This window comes from Chlorocebus sabaeus, chromosome 21 (assembly GCF_047675955.1).
Source record: "Chlorocebus sabaeus isolate Y175 chromosome 21, mChlSab1.0.hap1, whole genome shotgun sequence".
Taxonomy (NCBI): Eukaryota; Metazoa; Chordata; class Mammalia; order Primates; family Cercopithecidae; genus Chlorocebus; species Chlorocebus sabaeus.
Window position 1 is genome coordinate 85,393,324 of NC_132924.1, and position 20,114 is coordinate 85,413,437.

Sequence of the window (20,114 nt, forward strand, 5' to 3'; positions counted from 1 at the left end):
CTTTGGGTCTTGTTTCTATAATAAATCATATCTTTAACTGTACCAAAGCAGAGCACTCTAGGAAACTGGGCCACTGTCACGTGCAAATTACTTATTTCCTAATATACTAGTAAACATGGACATTCATTTTCCTCTCAGGTGGAGTACATGGTTAATGCTGTATGGCCTAGATAAATCTCTACATATTGTACCTAACACTGAGGAAGTTGCAAAATAATGCTTTGAGTTTAGAAGTTTAACAGTGGAAGATATTTTTTGTTACTTTTGGCTCAAAATACTCATTGACAAGCAACATTTGCCCTTATCATTCAGAATGATCAAATCACAGAAGGCCCGTACTTTAGTAATACCTTGCATCAATAAAACCATGACCTTAAGTCCAAGTACAGAAAAACCAAGTAAGGCATGAAAGATTTAATTCATTGCCCAACTTTCTAATAAGCATCTTGTTGGTAGTATTGAGGCCATTTTTGGTGTTCCGTAATGAGATTCAGACACTTCCTGATGACTCTGGGAAGCACATTATAGAGTCCAAATTAACCCTCTCTAATGACGTTATGATAGATCTCTATATATGTAAATGTATGCATCATTTAGCTGATAGATAATGATAGCTTCAAAACCTCTCATTAAGTTGATAAATTATGGATTTTCTTTCTTCCCCTAAATCATAATGGCACTCAGAGTTCTTTGTTTTTAGCTAGATGAACACCTTTATTTGGGGGGAAAAGACTCCATAATTGAGTGAATTTTGGTTGTGTTTCTCCAAAAGAAGGATATTAAACAACAAAGCTATCTGTGCTTGTAGCAGGTCAGGTGGGCTTGATTCTAACCATAGCTTAGCTGCTTGAAAACATATCCATTAGTGTTCCTACCTCTCTCTTTGTGACACTGTCTGCTTTTGCGTGGCACAATGGGAAGACTGAATAGAAAGAAGACGGGGCAAGAAGAGAGGAAGAAATGGCCCAAGGGGAACAAAAGAAATGATTGGGCCAAAATAAATCATTCCTACTCATCACTCCATAAAGTTTTACTAGTGCTATGACTAGGCTTACCAGACATAGCCCCAAAAGAGTGGAACTTTTCCACTGATGGTAAGGGATAAAAGGGATTTTAGTAGGTACTAGAGCACCTACTCATGCCTAGTACTATTTCTTTATAGACAGTAACTCACTCATTTAATCACCTTAAAAAAATCTTTTGAGGTATAATCTAAATTGACCTCAAATGCATTTTTTTATTTTTTAGTTCTAACAAATTGAATTCTACTTTCCAATTCAACTCAAAAAATAGTTTATAGTAATAGTACCCACTATATGCCAGGCTCTGGAAATGTAACAGTGAACAAAGGCCATTAGAATCCCAGAGATTCTAATACACTTTCAGGGTTGAGAAACACTGGTTCAAATTTAAGAGAAAAGAATTTGATTGAAAGGATATTACTACTTCTCTAAAAAATTATCACATTAAGGTTTCAACTTCATATTGCTTTTGCACTGTCATTAAGTCAAAAAAAGTGTTGAATCAAACCATCATTGAGGACCGTCTGTATATCCTACTTGTACTGTTTCAAAACCATTTAACCATGGGTGGTTTGTTTATTTTTTTGGTTTTGGGTTTTTTTGAAGTTCTGCATACTCTCTCCCTTCTCTTTCCCCCAATCTCTCTCATCCCTCTGTTCTTCCTACAAAGGAACTTGGAAAATCATGGGAAGAAGTTCAGTTGGAAGACGATCGGGAGTTGCTGGACCATCAGGAAGAGTAAGACTTGTTATTGCTGCTAGTTAATTGCAGTGTTCCAGGAGTAAGAAGACAATGCTTTAGTTTGGTTTAAATTATGAAGAGGGAACCTAAGAAGAAAAAATACCTTCTCTGAGCCATGCATCCCTTCATGTCATGTGGCAGAAACTTGAATTCAAAATAACTTTCACATAAAAATTCCTAAAGACACTGTTATTCCAACTAAATTAAAGCTATTGATTGAACACACAAGTAATACATAATTCAGAGAAAAATACATTCCAAAATGCTTTGCCTGCTCAGTTGGTGCTCAGACCTTGAAGTGATACAATCTTTGAACTTTCCGTGTTGCTGTCATTGGAATAGAGAATGTAGCTGCATTGAAGTTAATCCTGTTCTGTGTTCCGGCCATTGATAACTAACTTTAAACATTCACAGCTTCTTTGCTTGAAATTATAAGCTTGAGAAATGTTCTTTTCAACCTAAAAGGGTTTCTTATTTTTCATCTTCTTTCCAGTCAAAGCTTTTTGGCCTTTTTTCTCTCTCAGGATTTTAAATTATTATTATTTTAAGAGTGAAGTAAAGCCCAAAGGTAGAGAGCTGCCATTTGCTGAATTTTCTTGATGCATAGAGATTCAGGCAGAGAGTCTTCCAGACTGAAATAAAAACATCTTTCCCATTAAAACACACTAGTTGGAATGTTTAATGGGTGAATGTTAAAGTTTTAATGACACAAAAGGTTATAAATAGTAAGTCATGACCTGGGCCAAGACTTGTGACTCCCTCCTGGATGGAGAGAGTTAAGGAAAATGTTTCCTGTTTTCTAATCGGGAAGCTTCTGTGCAAATTGGGTTAGGTTGATCTCGAGAGTCTTATTAGTGATCATTTCTGAGCTTGCCATGAGAAATTCTCTCATCTGAGTTTGCATGGGTGTTCCTCATCTCCACAACTCTTCCCTCCTGGCAGTTTTCCTGGTTTGGGAATGATAAGAAGTTGGTAGTATTTCAAAAAGGTAAATGCAAGGAGCAGGAAAAGTGGTAAAAGGGATCTTGTATCCTTTTCGAATTCACTGTCTACCACCAGATATAACACTTGCCCAGTTTTAAATAATCAGTATTTCCCTCGTGAAAGAGACACGGTTTGCCTTTGTAAAATACACTATTTGTCATGCAGAAACACATTCCCAGCATCACACCTCACAGCGTGTGCAGTCAGTGGTTGTGGTTAATGAGAGAGAGCATCACATTTTCTGAAATGTCTCCTTTGCAAATTAAACCTCATTGTCTCAGGATGACATTCCTCTGACTCTAGACTGAGATAGAGACTCAGAAGAATGGCAAATAGGAGAAAATGGAGCAGCACCTGTTCGCTATTTATATTAATTTCATGGTGCTGCTTTGAATTTCAAAAGCTATATCAGAGAGTCATAATATGATGTGACAGTCTTTACCAAAATGTCAGAGTTGAAAGAGATTGGCAGGGTTTCTTAGTAAGGAGAAAGTAATACCAAGTCACTGTGTAGTATACTCTCTTAATGAAGGGAATGTCTGTATTTTCTCTTTTCTTTTTTAATTCAGCGACTGGTCTGATTGGGAAGAACACCCTGCCTCTGCCGTCTGCTTATTTTGTGAAAAGCAAGCAGAAACAATTGAGAAATTGTATGTCCACATGGAGGTAAGATACCTGTATTTATTTGAATTTTGTTTCATTCTGACAGGAGAAAGCTGGTAGTTGTTGCACCCTCATCTGCTTATACTTTAGTTTCTCAATCATTATTCCAAACACAAGAGACAGGCCAGGTCTCTCGGGGAGAACTAGAGCTCAGCGCAATTTAGTTAGTACAGTTGACTGGACCTGAGTGAGCTGTTTGTTAGTGTGAGATTTCTCAGACCACTGATGCCATCTTACCTTTGAGATGCTTACAAGATCATTCTGGCTCAGCAGGTGGGACAGGTCCTGAGTCTTTTTTACAGCGCTGCTTGTGCTGGTGAATAGGAGAGCAAGAAGGGAGAACATTGTCATTTACAAAGCCCCCGGAGGAATGGGAAAAAGGAGGGTGGGTAGAGAGGGTCTAGGGCATGATCCTACACTTCCTTCAGGTGCCAGCATTTGGAGAGAATAAATGAGGGAGCATTCCTAGTGTGGGCTTTCCCTTCTAGATGCCATTTTTATGTTATAGTGAAGCTTGGAGCTAGCAGTTCTAAACGTTTTTCACCCCCGTATACCTGGAGAGGACACACACCCTACACTCTGATCCTTAGCTGCACAAGGCGGATAGGGAAGAGGAACATCTAATGATTCATGACAGTATCACAGCTTGTGGGCAAAGGGGTGATTATAATAGGAAAATATTACTGGATGATTCTGGTATCTCTCCCTCCCCTCCCTGCAGCCACCTCTGCCAATAGTGGACCATATTCTCTGCTTTCACCCACTTTCACCTCACCCTTATTCAGAAATACTGTTCACCAAAACTTACTTCTCACATCTTAGTTTAGTAAAATAAGGACCTAGAAAGCACTCAAAAGACCATAACCTTTTACCCTGATTATAGTTTCTCTGATAAAGGTTCCCACTAGTATGTGTGTATAATTTCCTGTGTTTAGATTTAATTCATAATATCTTAATGTCTTTGTATTGAAGGCAGCCTTCGTATGCCTATCCTGTGTAGGGATTACCTTTTCGGCATCCTTGACAGGTGTCCTTAACCTCTGCTGGGTCACTCTCAGTGATGACATCACCAGTTCCTAATCATCCTGCATATGGTGCTACACTAAATGCCATCCCAAAGAGTTAAATGGTCTTTATCCTCTGTGAGATTGTAGGTTAAAACATTTACACAGACAATTGCAGGTGTCAAACAAGCAAATAATAAGTCTGCATTGTAAAAATAAAAAGAAAGTGTGATTTATAGGAAGGCGTGAGTGAAGAGAAACTTTCAGGTTTAAACAGTGTATTTGACAGCGTAAAATGAAAAGCAGAATTTGTAAAAATTACCTACGTGGGGCAAAGAGCCTATATCCATAATTCTAGTCCAAATGCACAGTACAATAGAAACGTATCTTACTTACACTTTTATCACACTGCAGAATTCATACATAGACTTCTACATTTTTAGAAGGCCACAAAACGGATACATTGTAAATTATAAAAACTATAGATATAAGCTATGAGCAATTATAATGTTGTTATTGTTGTTTGAGATGGAGTCTTGCTGTGTCACCCAGGCTGGTGTGCATTGTCGTGATCTCAGTTTACTGCAACCTCTGCCTGCTAGGTTCGAGCAATTCTCGTGCCTCAGCCTCCTGAGTAGCTGGAATTACAGGCACCCACCACCACGCCCAGCCAATTTTTGTATTTTTGGTAGAGACAGGGTTTTGCCATGTTGGCCAGGCTGGTCTCAAACTCCTGACCTCAGGTGATCCTCCCGCCTCAGTCTCCCACACTGCTGGGATTATAGGTGTGAGCCACCATGCCCAGCCCAATTACAATGGTTTAACTGATTGACATGACTTGTTTGGACTATGCTGTAAAAACAAGTTGGGTATGGAGGGAAGTAGTTAGACTTAGAAGACTTTAAAAGCAGAAGACACCAAACTCAGACTGAGTTTCTAAACTCCTGTGAATAAGTTGTTTATAACTTCAGCCTGAAAGATTAAATAATTCATTAGCTTACAGATGTATTCATTGCTTTTTTTAGGATGCACACGAATTTGATCTTCTCAAGATAAAGTCAGAACTTGGTAAGTTTGATTCAGAAGTTTTTTTCTGTGATGCTTCATTTTTTATAAACCATCCTGTAAACTATGCCTATGTTCAGTAGCTACGATTGGAGAGCGCACCACCAAAACATGTCTCTCTATATATGGTCTTGACAGAACTCTCTGTGAAGCAGTGATGCTCAACCATAACAGTCAAATATGGTTTTTGGGTTCATATACTCCTTCTTCCTCTTTCCTACAATACGACTGCTTCAAATGGAATATAAATTAGTGGTTAATAATATATCATAAATTGGAGGGGGCTAGTAGAATATGGATTTTTAAGTCAAACTAGAGTTCAGATTCCAGCTCTGGCATTTACTGGCTATCTGACATTGGGCCTCGGGTCAGAAAAGTGTTATGAGGAGTGAGTAATGTATGGTAAATGCCTACTGCACTGCTTAGCAGTACAGCTAGGATTGTTTGTTGTAGGTGTACCCAAATGTATCATTCTCAGTATCACAACAATAGAAGGATTTGGGGCATTATGACATAAATAAAGTACTGACTTGCTAATAGATCTAAGACAGTAAAAAACTTACTTCTCACATCTCAGCTCCGTCACTGTTTTCCTGGGTCCTTGGATGTGTTACTTTGCTGCTCTTATAGACGTGTATATATATTGTATATATAATTAGCTTAGTAGTCAAGCACATGGGCTTTGCAGCTGACAGCTATCTATGTGACCCTGGGCAGTTTCCTAATATGTAATGTAGGTATGATACTACCTATCTGATAGGGTTTTATGAAGATTAAATGTACTAATACACGGAAAAGTATTAGAATAGTGCCTAGCTCATAAGCCCTATGTAAATATGGGCTGTTATTATTTGGTATCTATTATGCTTTATAATTGTACTACTTCTTCAGGTTGATTAATAAAAATAAGTGGCTCCTTTAAGAAATTATAACAGTGCAAAAAATGGGTCTGAACAGTTGTCTAATGATTCTGTATTGTCATTTTCAGGATTAAATTTCTATCAGCAAGTGAAACTGGTCAATTTTATTCGGAGGCAAGTTCACCAATGTAGATGTTATGGCTGCCATGTGAAGTTCAAATCCAAAGCAGACTTAAGAACTCACATGGAAGAAACTAAACACACTTCGCTGCTCCCTGATAGAAAGACGTGGGATCAACTGGAGTACGTACTGCAAAACCACATGTGCACTTCTTTACTCCCTTTGATTTTCTCCCTTTATTTAATTTATTTAAACTTACAGAAAAAAAGGAATACATGTTTATTATAAAAAGTATACATCAGTATAGTGTAGGGAAAATGTAAAAATCTTCAAAATGCTTATTTTTAAAATAATCCCCCTCTTACAAATGAAACCAAGTATTTTTCAGTATTTGTGATATGGAGATAGATACATACGTAGAGAGATGAAGTAGATACAGATTTTTTAAGGTATATTTTATTAACAAAATATTGTAAATATCTTTCTATAGCCAGTATCTATCTGTTGCATCCTTTCTAATGGTTGCCAAATATCCATTGTATGGATATAATCTGTTCTGTTAGATACTTAGGTTGTTTCTTACTTTTTTCTATTATGATACAGTAAATATCTATATGCCTACATTTTAGCCACTTATCTAATTATTGAATTAAGCTGAACTACTAGAAATGAAATTACTGTGTCAGAGTTTGTACACTGCTAGGACTTTTGGTATATATTTTGTATATTGGCACTTGAAGAAATTAAGCACTTGGTCATCTGTTGTTGGATTCCCAAGTATTCTTTGCCAGAACCTTCTGGACTGGTTCCCAAGTATCCTTTGCCAAGAACCTTCTGCACTGGTTCTCACGTCATTCTGGATAACCTCAGTCAAGGGCTCCTCTGAGAGGCTGTGGGGTTCTAGCTGCCCGGAGCTCCTTCTGTTCTTAGGGAATAAATCAGTTCCCCCAGAACTTTAACCAGAAAGTTCTAGTTTTTCTCCTTCAGAAAATCCCACACTTGTGAGGGTATCCTGTTCTTATAATCCTTCTTATATAAATTAAAATTTGTAGTATTCCAAAAGTAACTTCAAAGTGTATTCAGAGAAGAAACCAGAATAACAAACTTTATATTCCGTAAGTGTTTCCTTTTGTGATTACCTAGAAAGAAGGAACGATTAGGCTGGAAAACAAAACACAAGGGAGAGCTTATTATTCTCAAGTATTTGAAGAATTTGTGTTTGAAAAATAACTATATTTGAAGTTTGTTAACTTATAAGGAAGAACTAGGACCTTTGAGTAGAAATAAGAGAGATGTCATTTTTAGCTTCATAGGAGGTGCATCAAACAACTAGAGACACCCACTACTAGGGTCAGCTGCCTTTGAAGATCGTGTGTTTCTTACCATGATAGATGATCAAGCAGAGGCTAAGTGGCCAGCGGGCATCTCCAGAGGCAACTCTGGAGGCTGGGAGGTCCACGATCTTGGTTTACCAAATCTAGATAGTAGATTTGGTAAGGTTGATGTCAGCCAGTAAAAGTCAAAGTGAAAGCAATCAGAATTTGTCTCCAATATAGCCTTTGCAAAATGCTATGAAATTGTTGGCAAGGATACCTGGCAAAATTATAGTAAATGTGTACATTCAGCCACCTGAACAATGTATTAGTTTGGTAATTTAATACTATGTATCTGTGGTTGTTTTCAGGTATTATTTTCCAACCTATGAAAATGACACTCTCCTGTGTACACTATCTGACAGTGAAAGTGACCTGACAGCTCAGGAACAAAATGAAAATGTTCCCATCATCAGTGAAGATACATCTAAACTGTATGCCTTGAAACAAAGCAGTATTTTGAACCAGTTGCTACTACAAGAGTGCTTGAAAAACTAGAAGAAACTACCACAGAAGCAATATTTCATGTTTTTCTTCTATGAGACAGACATGAAAGAATAATTTAAATTTGAACATCAGCAAAGGATTAGTCCTTGGTGAAATAAACTTTTCAAAAACTAATATTCTTTTCAAAAAATAAAGTAGGAAAATGCACTTATTAAGAACATGAAAAAAATGAAGTAGGAAAATAAGATGAAGACTTTGTATTTTGGCTATCAAGTCTTATTGTGTGATCATCTTAAATGAGCTCATTTCATTAAACTCATAATTATCTACAGAAGGATATGCCAATTACAAAGAAATGAAAAGTTTGTATTATTTATAAACCTGATTTTTCTATCAGTAGTTTCAGTCTCCTCCCCAAGGACCTTCTTCATCCAACAAGTTACAAAATTTGAATGTCCTTTCTGTACTGTGTTGGGTGACCTGTAAATGTAATGACCAAAAGAAAAGCCACAGAAGAAAGAAGAAATGGTCAAAGACCTGGATAGTATGCTAATTGGCCATTATATTAGAACAATCAAGAGCTGACTGTATTATCATTACCGCTTTCTGCCTAGGGTGGCCAAATTCTCTAGAAATAGACATCAAGCCAGTTAACTTCACTTTTCCCTGCAATGTGTCCATCGCTAACATTTAAATACTATTTTTTAAAGACATAACCACAATACCATTATGACACCTAAAAAAAATTAACCTTAATATCATGTGTTTTCAGTTTTTCCCACTTGTCTCAAAATATGTGTTTACAATATTATCAGTTTCATTACTGATAAATATTGTGTGCCTCCTGATAAGATGCACTGAGGAGGGCAGAATATCACTTGTGTAGATTTATACCAAAAATGCATAACTTGGATATAATGAAGAAACAGTCAAATCCAAGTTTGAGTGGTATGGTAGCTCATATCTGTAATCCCAGCACTTTGGGAGGCCAACGCGGAGGATCACCTGAGGTCAGGAGTTCAAGATCAGCCTGGCCAACATGGCGAAACCCCATCTCTACCAAAAATACACAGATTAGCCAGGCATGGTGGCATGCACCTATAGTCCCAGCTACTCAAGAGGCTGAAGCACAAGAATCGCTTGTATCCAGGAGGCAAAAGTTGCAGTGAGCCGAGATTGCACCACTGCAGTTCAGCCTGGGCAACAGACCGAGACTCTGTCTCAAAAAAAGGGAAAAAAAAAAAAAAAGAAAGAAAGAAAATCCAAGTTTGAAGTACATTCTACAAAATAATTGGCCTTTACTCTTAAAAATCTTAAGATCATAAAAAACAAAGATTGAAAAACTATTTGAGATTAAAGGTGACTAAAGATAGCATAGCATGATCCTGGATTGGATGCTAGACCAAGACAAAAAACGTTTTTCTTTTCCTACGAAAGACATTAGCAGGACAGTTGGCAAAATTTGAATAAGATTTGTAGTAAATGTTACGGTATTGTTGTTAATTTCCAGATTTTGATAACTGTACTGTGGGATGAGAATGTCTTTGTTTTCAGGAAATATTAATACACACTGAAGTATTTAGGGGTAAAGGAGCATTTTGTTTGCAACTTATTCCCAAAAAACTAACATGGGTATATAGAGAATAATGAAGTGAACATGGCAAGATGTTAACATTTAGGGAATCTAGGTAAAAGTGTGTGGAGATTCTTTGTACTATGGCAACTTTTCTGAAAGTCTGAAATTATTTCAAAATTAAAAGTTTTTAAAAATGTCTTTTTTCAGCCAGGCATGGTGGCTCACGCCTGTAATCCCAGCACTTTGGGAGGCTGAGGTGGGCGGACCACGAGGTCAGGAGTTTGAGGCCAACATGGTGACACCCCGTCTCTATTAAAAATACAAAAAGTAGATGGGTGTGGTGGCGGGCATCTGTAATCCCAGCTACTCGGGAGGCTGAGGCAGGAGAATTGCTTGAACCTGGGACGTGGAGGTTGCAGTGAGTTGAGATTGCGCCACTGCACTCCAGCCTGGGTGACAGAGCAAGACTCCATCTCAAAAAAAAAAAAAAAAAAAAAAAAAAAAAAGGCTTTTTTCAGTTGGTTTGTTTAATCAGGTTCCAAGTGAGATCCATGCACTGCATTTGGTTGGTATGGTTCTTAAGGGTCTTTTAATATATAACGATTCACAATTTTTTTTAAAAAATGCCACTTATTTGTTAAAGCAATTGGATTATTTGTCTTGCTTTCTGGATTTGGATGATTGTATCTTCTGTATATTATTTAGCATGTTGCATTATCATCCATTGTCTCTGTCCATTTCGGCTACTATAACAGAATACCTGAGACTGGGTAATTTATAAACAATTAGATTTTCTTTCTCACAGTTCTGGAGGCTGGGAGGTCCATGATCTTAGTTTAGTGTCCAATTCGAGAGCCCAGTCTCTACTTCCAAGATGGCACCTTGAATACTGCATCCTCCAGAGGGGACAAAGGCTGTGTCCTCATAGGACGAAAGGATGGAAGGACAAAAGGGCCTAGCTAGTTCCCTCCAGCCCTTTTGTAAGGTCATTAATCCCAGTGATGAGGCCTCTGCCCTCATGGCCTGATCACCCTTCTGAAGGCCCCACTTCTTAACACTGTTGCAGCAGGAAGTAAGTTTCAACAGGAATTTTGGAGGGAACATCAAAACGTTGAAATTATAGCAAACCCTTTTGTAAGGTCATTAATCCCATCCGTGAGGGCTGCCCTCATGGCCTAATCACCCTCCTAAAGGCCTTTCTGACCTTTCGTTACAGAGGGCTTTTATTTTAATGTTATTTTATTTTCGAGATGGAGTCTCGCTCTGTCTCCCAGGCTGGAGTGCAATGGCACAGTCTCGGCTCACTGCAACCTCCGCCTCCTGGGCTCAAGCAATTCTCCCGCCTCAGCCTTCTGAGTAGCTGGGACTGCAGGCACCCGCCACCAAGCCCGGCTAATTTTTGTATTTTTAGTAGAGATGGGGTTTCACCATGTTGGCCAGGCTGGTCTCAAACTCCTGACCTCAAGTGAGCCACCATACCCAGTCCTACACTGTGTTCTTTATGCAGCACATGTGCTACGGAATGCTAGAGTCTGAGGCTCTGGTTTTCAATTATTAATGCTAGTCTGTGTAGGTAATGCCCCAAAACTAATCTTGGAGTCATATTGCCTGTCCAGAGACTCAAGAGCCAGCCTCCTCCCACCATGTGGTCCTAACTCAACTGTGTTTGTTAATTACATAGACTCTGACCACACCTCTAGATTTCTACCCCTCCCTCTCTGCAGATACCATGGAAGGCTTTCATTGAAAACTAAGCAAACAAAGATATAGGAGCCTGTACTATAATGAAAAATGCCTAAGTTAAAGATTCAATTAAGTTAAATGTTTTAAAACCAAAGATTAAAGAGGCAATTAGTCTAAGCAATTAGACTGTGCCTACCACAGTCTGTCTCTAGGAATCAGGTCTTGTTCAGGACATCAAGGAATGTCTGAAGAGGTTTTTAGAGCATGCTTCAGTGTTAGGACAGGAGCAATGGAAGAATGAGAACACAATAAACTAAGAGTAATTAAACTTGGGAAGGAGAAAGCTTTTTTGGAGAAAAAGTTGATAGAGAACAAGTCAAATAGATATAAAAGGAAAAATGAAATTGAAGAACAGACCAACACATAAAAAGGAAAAGATGTTGTACTTAGGGTTTAATTCATATTGGCAGTTGTTTTTTTAAGTGGCTAAACATTTTCAGGTTTATTTGGGGACAGAAATGGCAACTGGGACCCAAAGAAATCTAACAAGAATAGAAGCAAAATCTCAGCAAACTGTACTGACTCCTAGATGGAGCAAGAATATAGGCCACTGTTGGCGAAGGACTCTTTATGTAGCTCTAAGATAGAGACTCCTTGATAAAAACCACTGGGAACTGCTCTTTAAAGACTGGGACAGTGATACCAAGTGTACCGGGAAAGTCAGGACAGTTTGAGAGGAAGTATCAGATGAAAGCAAAACGTTCAAGGAATTACTGGATGAATTTCCAGATGTTACTGTAATTAGGAATACAAGAGCTTCTTGTGCCCCAAAGGAAACATGCCTGAGAAATTTTTAGAATTAAGACAGAATTAAGGCAACAAGATGAAAGATAACAGAAGAGAGCCAGGCAGGACAGTGATAAATGGAATCCAAACTCAGATTAGCTGTTAATCCAATCAGAAAATGCATGCCAGTTAAGATTATCTAACTCAGAAAGGTGAGGGCGGCCAAGATTTTTTGGACAATAGTTGCTTTTGGCAGACCAAAACCTACTGACTTATCTATCACAACTGAAGTCCACATTAGATAAATCTAGAACCAAATGTTACATAAGCACATGTCTGGCCCAGAAAAAACAGAAAGTTAAAAAAAAAAAAAAAAAATCAGAAACTACAACATTAGACCTATTTGCATTAGGGAAGGAAAGGGATCAACGTAAAAAGTAAGTTATACTGTAACAAATTCAACTATTTCTCCCTAAAAGGCCTAGAGAGAAACCAAGCACTAGGACACATCCACTACTGCCAAAAAAGCAGAAGTACTGCTGGAACCTGGACAGAGTGAAAGCAAGGGATGGCTGTAGGCTGAGGGCTCAGCAGAGGTCTGTCCTCACCAGGTCCCAGTGCAACTAGTCTAGTCCAGTTGCCCACAATATCCATCCTCCTTTTCTTCAATAAAATAAAGTGTGGTTGGGTATAAAGCTACCTAAAATGAAAATTACATTTCCAGGTTCAGTTATCCTGAATTGCACTTCTTTTGCAGCTCAGGGTACTCATGTCTAAATTGCAGCTAACACGATATAAGCAGGAGGTCTCATATGACAGCTTCCAGGAGTCTTCCTTAAGATACTGGCCATAAGCACCCTCTGCTTTGCTTTTCATGCCTTCCTACCTCCTGTAGCCTAGGATATAGATATCTGCATATGGGACAGTGAGGTCGAAGTCATGCATGGTGAGACATCAATGTCAAAAGAATCTGGATCCCTGACACTGTGGAGGACTCTACAGCCCTGGAATGCTGAAATACACATTTATATGAAGGAAATAAAGTTCTACCTTCCCACAGTTATTTAAGGTTTTCTATCATTCATAGCCGAGCCTTATTCCAACCAGTATGCCTAGGGATTCAAGCTGCAGAAACATCAAGAGCAGTTTTAGTTCAGGAATAGGCTGAGGATGTTTTCCAACTGAAACAAGTGAAGGAATGAAGGGAAAACTGTTCTTAGAAGCCAGCCTTCACAAGCCGAGGCAGTTCCAAAGCCCAAGGCAACAACAGGAGCCACTGTGGCAAAGAACTGGGAAGTGAGCACACAGGAGAGTGTGGAAACCATGCCATCATTATCTAGAGCACAAACTCCCTGGGTCAGGGGATGTTGAAGAGAAAGGGCTCAAAATGAAAATATAGAATGGGAAAGAAAGAGTCAAAACAGACCTATTTCTCAACTTGGCAAGAATGCAAATGTCTCATATGTCACCCTGAGATAAATATCTGTGGATTCTTCCTCCAGGAATGATAAAGCATGTTAACGTCTTCAGGAGGATTCCCCCCAATCAGGTTTAAGTTCAGAGATCAAGGAGATCAGGTAACACTACATCCCGGGGAATCCAGAATCAGGATGCCGCTAAGTCTCTGTTATGGAAAATGCAGGACTCTGGGAGCATCATTACAGGAGATCTTGGAATTGATTCGTTTTCTTTTGTTTAATTTTGTTGGCGGTTAGTGCTTTCATGATACTCTTTTAAAAGTGAGATATACCAGAAACTTGGTGTTTAACTTCAAGTTCCAATTCTGGAAGAAAGCCACACTAGCGATTCTAATGAGACACTGTCCAGGCTGCTGGCAGAAACCACAGTGCTATCCCAGCATCAAGAATCTGGTTCAGAATGAGCAGAATCAGAAATTGGGAAGGATGAATTTTAGACTCTAATGGCTTCTAACTTTAACTCGGACAAGAGAATCCAATCTTTGTACTTTAATTTCTCTCTGAGAGATTCACAATGGTCAATATTGTTTTTAAATTTGAAACATCAATATTTTACTGGAATGTTTTTTATTGAAGCAACTTTACATTGCCGTATTATCTCTTTGCAGAACCTCTGATATACTGTTGTGAACATGTTTAGACATAATTAGGAATGGAAGATGAAATTGGGAACTTTCAGCTGGGGTTCAGCATGGCCCTGGAATTACTTCCATCAGTGAATTGCCTTCTGAGAGCAATAGCTACATTCTTCACCACCAGTCCTGGGAGAGTACACAAAGAGTAGTTGTCATTCAGGTGGGGGCGGTGGGAGATGCACTCCTGAAGGTGGGAGCAGCACTGTCCTGATAGATGTCCTGCGAAGGAAATGGTCACACTCTTGGTTGGCCTTAGCTTAGTGGGTAAGCCCAGTGAGCAAAGAGAACAAAAACCTGAGGAGTGTTGGAAAAGGGGAAGCTCATTTTCCACAGTATTTTGCTTCTATGAGAAAGAGAATCCATTACATAACATTCTTGGTTTCTCTCTGCTCCCTCTTTCACTTCTACAAGACAGAAGGAGTGAATTTTCTGACTAGAAATTTGAAGGACAGGAACTAGGCATCTGTGCTTCGGTCCCTTCCTCCATTCTTTCTTTGGGATTTGCCTGTCTGCAGAGAGAACACAGCCTGTTCTGCCCCACCGTTGTACAAACATCAGATGGAAGGGTCTTCCCCATGCAGTTGGAAGGCTGGAATTGTCCAACACTGTCTGACTATGTATATACACAAGTGCCTAATTTGGGGGCTCAGTATTAAGAAGCTCACTTGCCCACAGCAGTAAGCCATGTTCTGCAATATCATCTTCATTAGCAATAAAGGTGATATTTCATCTCCATCTGCTTGGCCGTTTATCAGCTGGCTCTTCTGGAAGGTACACAGCCTCTTAGCAAATGGTGGATGTGGCCAGGATTACCATGAAACCACCTCTTGGAAAGTTACCACTAAATACACTAAGTCCAGTCAGGAGGCAGAGTAGACTTGTTTTACATGGAACTAAGGCTGGACAAATGAAGCCAGAGAGCTGATGGCTTGGATATCACTGTGAGCTAGCTAGACATAGACTTTCTGAAAACCCATCAGTACTAGGGTCTTCACTTGTTGAGTCCCACAAACAGCCTTGAGAAAGAATTTTAGTGCAAGTCATTTTTTTAAGAGGTAAACCCAGAACATACCAGTTCAGGAAGTAGGAGTGTGAAAAATGAAAAAAAAAAAAAAAAAAAAAAAACCATGAAACTGTACATTAAGGAAAAAGTTGCTGGTATGGGAACTAGGGCTCAACCTCACTGAGGACCTCTGGGAGACTGCACAGAACACTATTTTTACTGTTGCCCCGCAACACCGCCCGTCCCCCCGCCACCAAGGGGCAAAAAAGCTAGGCTATTCACCCATTCCCATTGGTCATGAGTTGAGGGCTGTTCCCAGGGGCATTATTAATTCCCTGGCACTTCCAGCCTGCCTCACACATTGATTCAGCATCCTCTGAAGGTGGGGGAAGGGCTTCACACAAAAACTGAGGAAACTGTAACGCAAAAAAGATCTGGCAGATCACGACAGTAACTGCTACAACTCTAGGTGTTGCGTCACCACAGAAGAAAACATTTTATGTAAGGCTCAGTGGTCCTCACAGTTTTTCTATGTGTCATCTCACTTGACAATGAAAATACAATCTTACGAGGTATCTAGCCAGGAATTTTATCTTCATCAAGGCTAAAGAGAGGATGGGAAACAGGATCAGAGAGATGAGGACCTGCCAAAAGAAAAAGGCACAACAAAGTGACTTCCAACAATACAATACATGGGAATTTACAATGAGACAAAGCCAAGTCCTGGGCTTTTTTAATGAATGGAGGAAAAGCAATTCTTTGAGAGGATGGATTAGAACATGCAATCAGAACAAGAATAAATGTTTTAATGTCAGTACTTTGCTGAATGTATATGCAGAATTGACACACTCCATCCACTTCCATCAAGGGCATCAAATTTCAGATATTGTTTGCTTTGTCTGCAAAAATAGCCACCCTACATCCTTGAAGCTTAATTCAACTCCCTCGCTATGTTTTAGATGATGGGTAGTTAAAGGATTAAACTGCTGCAGTTGAACTCTTATGCCTTATAATTGATATACTGAAAGACTAAAGCATGTTCGATTCCTGACGATAGCAGTCTGCATGTTAAATTCAAACTGAAAACATTCAGCAAAGTTAATATTGACTTCACAATGTTCTGAGATTTAAGTGAAGCTATGCTCTTTTTGCCTTATAAAATTAGACTGCAACAAAATTTTTGAGGATATTCTCAGTCAATTGACTTGGTGAGCAGGAAATCAAACTCTAGTAAGATCATAGTTACTGGTGTTTTATTCATTTGGAAAACAGCAAAAGAATATGCTATAGTAAATTGTTCATAAATTCTTTTTAATTCTAGAGGGGAAGAAAGTGAAAGTAAAAAGCAAACATTATTAATCTCTTACTGTCACAAAAAAACAACCCACTCCTACACCTCCATCATTGCCTAAAAGATAAACTCCAAAGACTAGCATTTGAGACTCCTCACAGTCTGCCAAAACTGCCTGCTCCCTCGTCAGATCCGTCACCAAGTGCTGTCAATTCTATCTCCAAAACACATCTCAGTCCCTGCCACCATGGTCTGTTACCCGAACTACTATAACAGTTTCCTAACTGGCCTCCCTCCTTCCTCTCTGGACCCTCCAGTGTATTCCTTCATAACAGCTAGAGTGGATTTTTAAAAGTCCTCCCATGGAGTTTGAGACCAGCCTGGTCAACATGGTGAAACCTGGTCTCTATTAAAAAATCCTAAAATTTGCACACTTGTAATCCCAGCTACTTGAGAGGCAGAGGTGGGAGGATCACTTGAACCCCAGAGGTGGAGGCTGCAGTGAGTTGAGATTATGCCACTGCACTCCAGCCTGGGAGACAGAGCGAGACTCCATCTCAAAAAAAAAAAAATCCTCCCATAGTATAATGGACCTTCTAGGTTACTTACCCAGCATCAGTTCTCCTTTCTTTCTTTCTAGTTTTCCAGTTCTTTGGGGAGCCACTCTATCCTCATTAAGTAACAGCCATGCCATTTGGAATTGACCCCAGCCCTACCTCCAGGGGGAGGAGAGTGCTGACTAGAGTAATAACTTCACCCTTCCTGCAGACTGGCTTATTGGATTAGAGACGGGCAGTAACTAAACCCAAGACAAAGGTGCATAGCAAACCTGGGTCACTGTGGCCAGTCCACATTGCTCCACTCTGGGAGAAGCTGAAGATTTCCGTTAAATGACTTAGAGAAACTGAGACTCCCTTTCCTTATGAAAAAAGAAACATGTACCCTAGTTGCTGCCAAAGCCATCAAGTGCTATTGAGAGAAACTAGCCCAAGAACTTTTAGAGAAGAGCAAAATCAAGATAATTTCTGAGGAAGGAGCCAGAGCCCTCACCTGAGAGCTATCCTCCTCTAGACTTCTCATTTAGTCAGGCTATAAACTCCCCTTGTATTACTTGAACTTTTTAAGTGGAGTTTCTATTACTTGCAATAAAAGCTTCTCAACTGATACAAATGGCTTCCCGGAGAACGTGGAATGAAGTTCAAACTTTCTTTTTTTTTGAGACAGAGTCTCGCTGTGTTACCCAGGCTGGAGTACAGTGGCGCGATCTCGGCTCACTGCAACCTTCATCTCCCTGATTCAAGCGATTCTCCCACCTCAGCCTCCTGAGCAGCTGGGATTACAGGCATGTGCAACCATGCTAAGCTAATTTTTATAATTTTGGTACAGACAGGATTTCGCCATGTTGGCCAGGCTGGTCTCGAACTCCTGGCCTCAAGTGATCCACCCATCTCGGCCTCCCAAAGTGCTGGGATTACAGGCATGAACCACTATGCCCAGCCTCTACATTACCCATGTATCTTCCACTTTGTCCCATGCCATCTTCTGGAGTGTCCACTATTCCCCAGGCAACCAGGCCTCCTTCCGCTCCTTGGACAGGAGACTGCACTTTTCTCTGCCTCAGTGTTTATGCATGTTTTTCTCTCCGTATATTCTTGCCCCTCCTCTTTACAGTAATGTCATCCAGGCCTCAGCTTAACTTACCGCCCCATACTTACCCAGTCCACTGTATATGTCTAAACTAATGGGTCTGCTGCCAATGCAGTTTCAAATTTAGCAAGCCCAAAGAAAAGACAGGGGAATGTCAGGCTGTCAGCTGGAAATAGTCTTGGGTGCCATAAGCAAATATTGCATTTGGTCTCTTCTTCATCTCCCCTCTGTTATACAGTAGATTTGTGGGGCCATCTCGTGGGGTTGGGAGAATTTGATTCACAAGAGTCCCAGAAGGGTGCTGCCTGTGAATCAAAAGCCAGGTAAGGAGCCAGACTGCACTTTGCTGTGTGGGATCTAGAAGGTGGCGTGCTGGAAGCTGGTGCTGAGTGATACGTGGGGACAAGGTGGGAGTGAGAGAGACCAGCAAGGCAGTGAAGAGACTGGAGAGAGACTGAAGGGGTCAGAGAGAGGGCAGAGCATTCAGCATGGGAGAGGCAAAGAGGACTTTGAGGATATTTTGTTGAACAAGGCATGGTGTGCAGGTGACTTCCTTAAAAACAATCCTCTGGAAGCAGAAAATAGATGATTACCAGGGGCTGGGGGATGGGGGATGGGGAATGAGGAGTTAATGCTTAATGGTTACAGAGTTTCTGTTTAGGCTAATGAAAACATTCTGGAAATAGATTGTAGTGATGGATACATAACATTGTGAATGCAATTAATACCAGTGAGTTGGCCGGGCGCAGTGGCTCATGCCTGTAATCCCAGCACTTTGGGAGGCCGAGGCGGGCAGATCACGAGGTCAGAAGATCGAGACCATCCTGGCTAACACGGTGAAACACCGTCTCTACTACAAAAATACAAAAAATTAGCCAGGCGTGGTGGCAGGTGCCTGTAGTCCCAGCTACTCGGGAGGCTGAGGCAGGAGAATGGCGTGAACCTGGGAGGAGGAGCTTGCAGTGAGCCAAGATCACGCCACTGCACTCCAGCCTGGGCAACAGAGCAAGACTCCGTCTCAATTAAAAAAAAAAAAAGTACCAGTGAGTTACACATTCAAAACTGATCAAAATGGTAAGTTTTAAAAGTTTTATTATTTAATTTTTTATTTGATGAATAATAATTCTACATATTCATGGGGTACATAGTGATGTTTCAATATATATAATGTATAGTGATCAGATCAGGGTAATTAGCATACCCATCGTCTCAAACATGTATCATTTCTTTGTGTTGGGAATGTTGAATATGCTAGCTATTTGAAACTGTAATTATTGTTACCTGTAGTCATCCTACAGTGGTATAGAACACTAGTACTTATTCCTATCTAGCTGTAATTATACTTTAACGAACCTGTTTATTCCTCCCTTTCCCATACTCTTCCCACCCACTACTGTTCTCTGTTCTATATTTTATTTCTTTTTTATTTGTTTGCTTGTGTTTTGGTTTTTGGGTTTTGTTTTGTTTTGTTTTTGTCTCGCTCTGTCACCTAGGCTGGAGTGGAGTAGCACAATCTCAGCTTACTGCAGCCTCCACCTCCTGGGTTCCAGTGATCTTCCTGCCTCAACCTCCTGAGTAGCTGGGATTACAGTTGCCCGCCACCACGCCTGGCTAATTTTTTGTATTTTTAGTAGAGACGGAGTTTCACCATGTTGGCCAGGCTGGTCTTGAACTCCTGACCTCAGGTGATCCACCAGCCTTGGCTTCCCAAAGTGCTGGGATTACAGGCATGATC

At 40.0% G+C, this 20,114-nt stretch overlaps 1 protein-coding gene across 1 annotated transcript in view; it reads left to right on the forward strand.

Annotated features, from left to right (window-relative positions):
* The window catches only part of ZNF277 (zinc finger protein 277), a 139,722-nt gene extending 130,176 nt beyond the window's left edge, over positions 1–9,546 (forward strand). The window contains exons 8-12 of the mRNA XM_007982621.3: positions 1,693–1,760; positions 3,317–3,413; positions 5,440–5,482; positions 6,468–6,642; positions 8,145–9,546. Of these exons, the coding sequence (XP_007980812.3) occupies positions 1,693–1,760; positions 3,317–3,413; positions 5,440–5,482; positions 6,468–6,642; positions 8,145–8,331 (570 nt within the window). The 3' untranslated portion in view covers positions 8,332–9,546. The remainder of the gene's footprint in view (positions 1–1,692; positions 1,761–3,316; positions 3,414–5,439; positions 5,483–6,467; positions 6,643–8,144) is intronic.
* Positions 9,547–20,114: the final 10,568 nt, after the last annotated feature.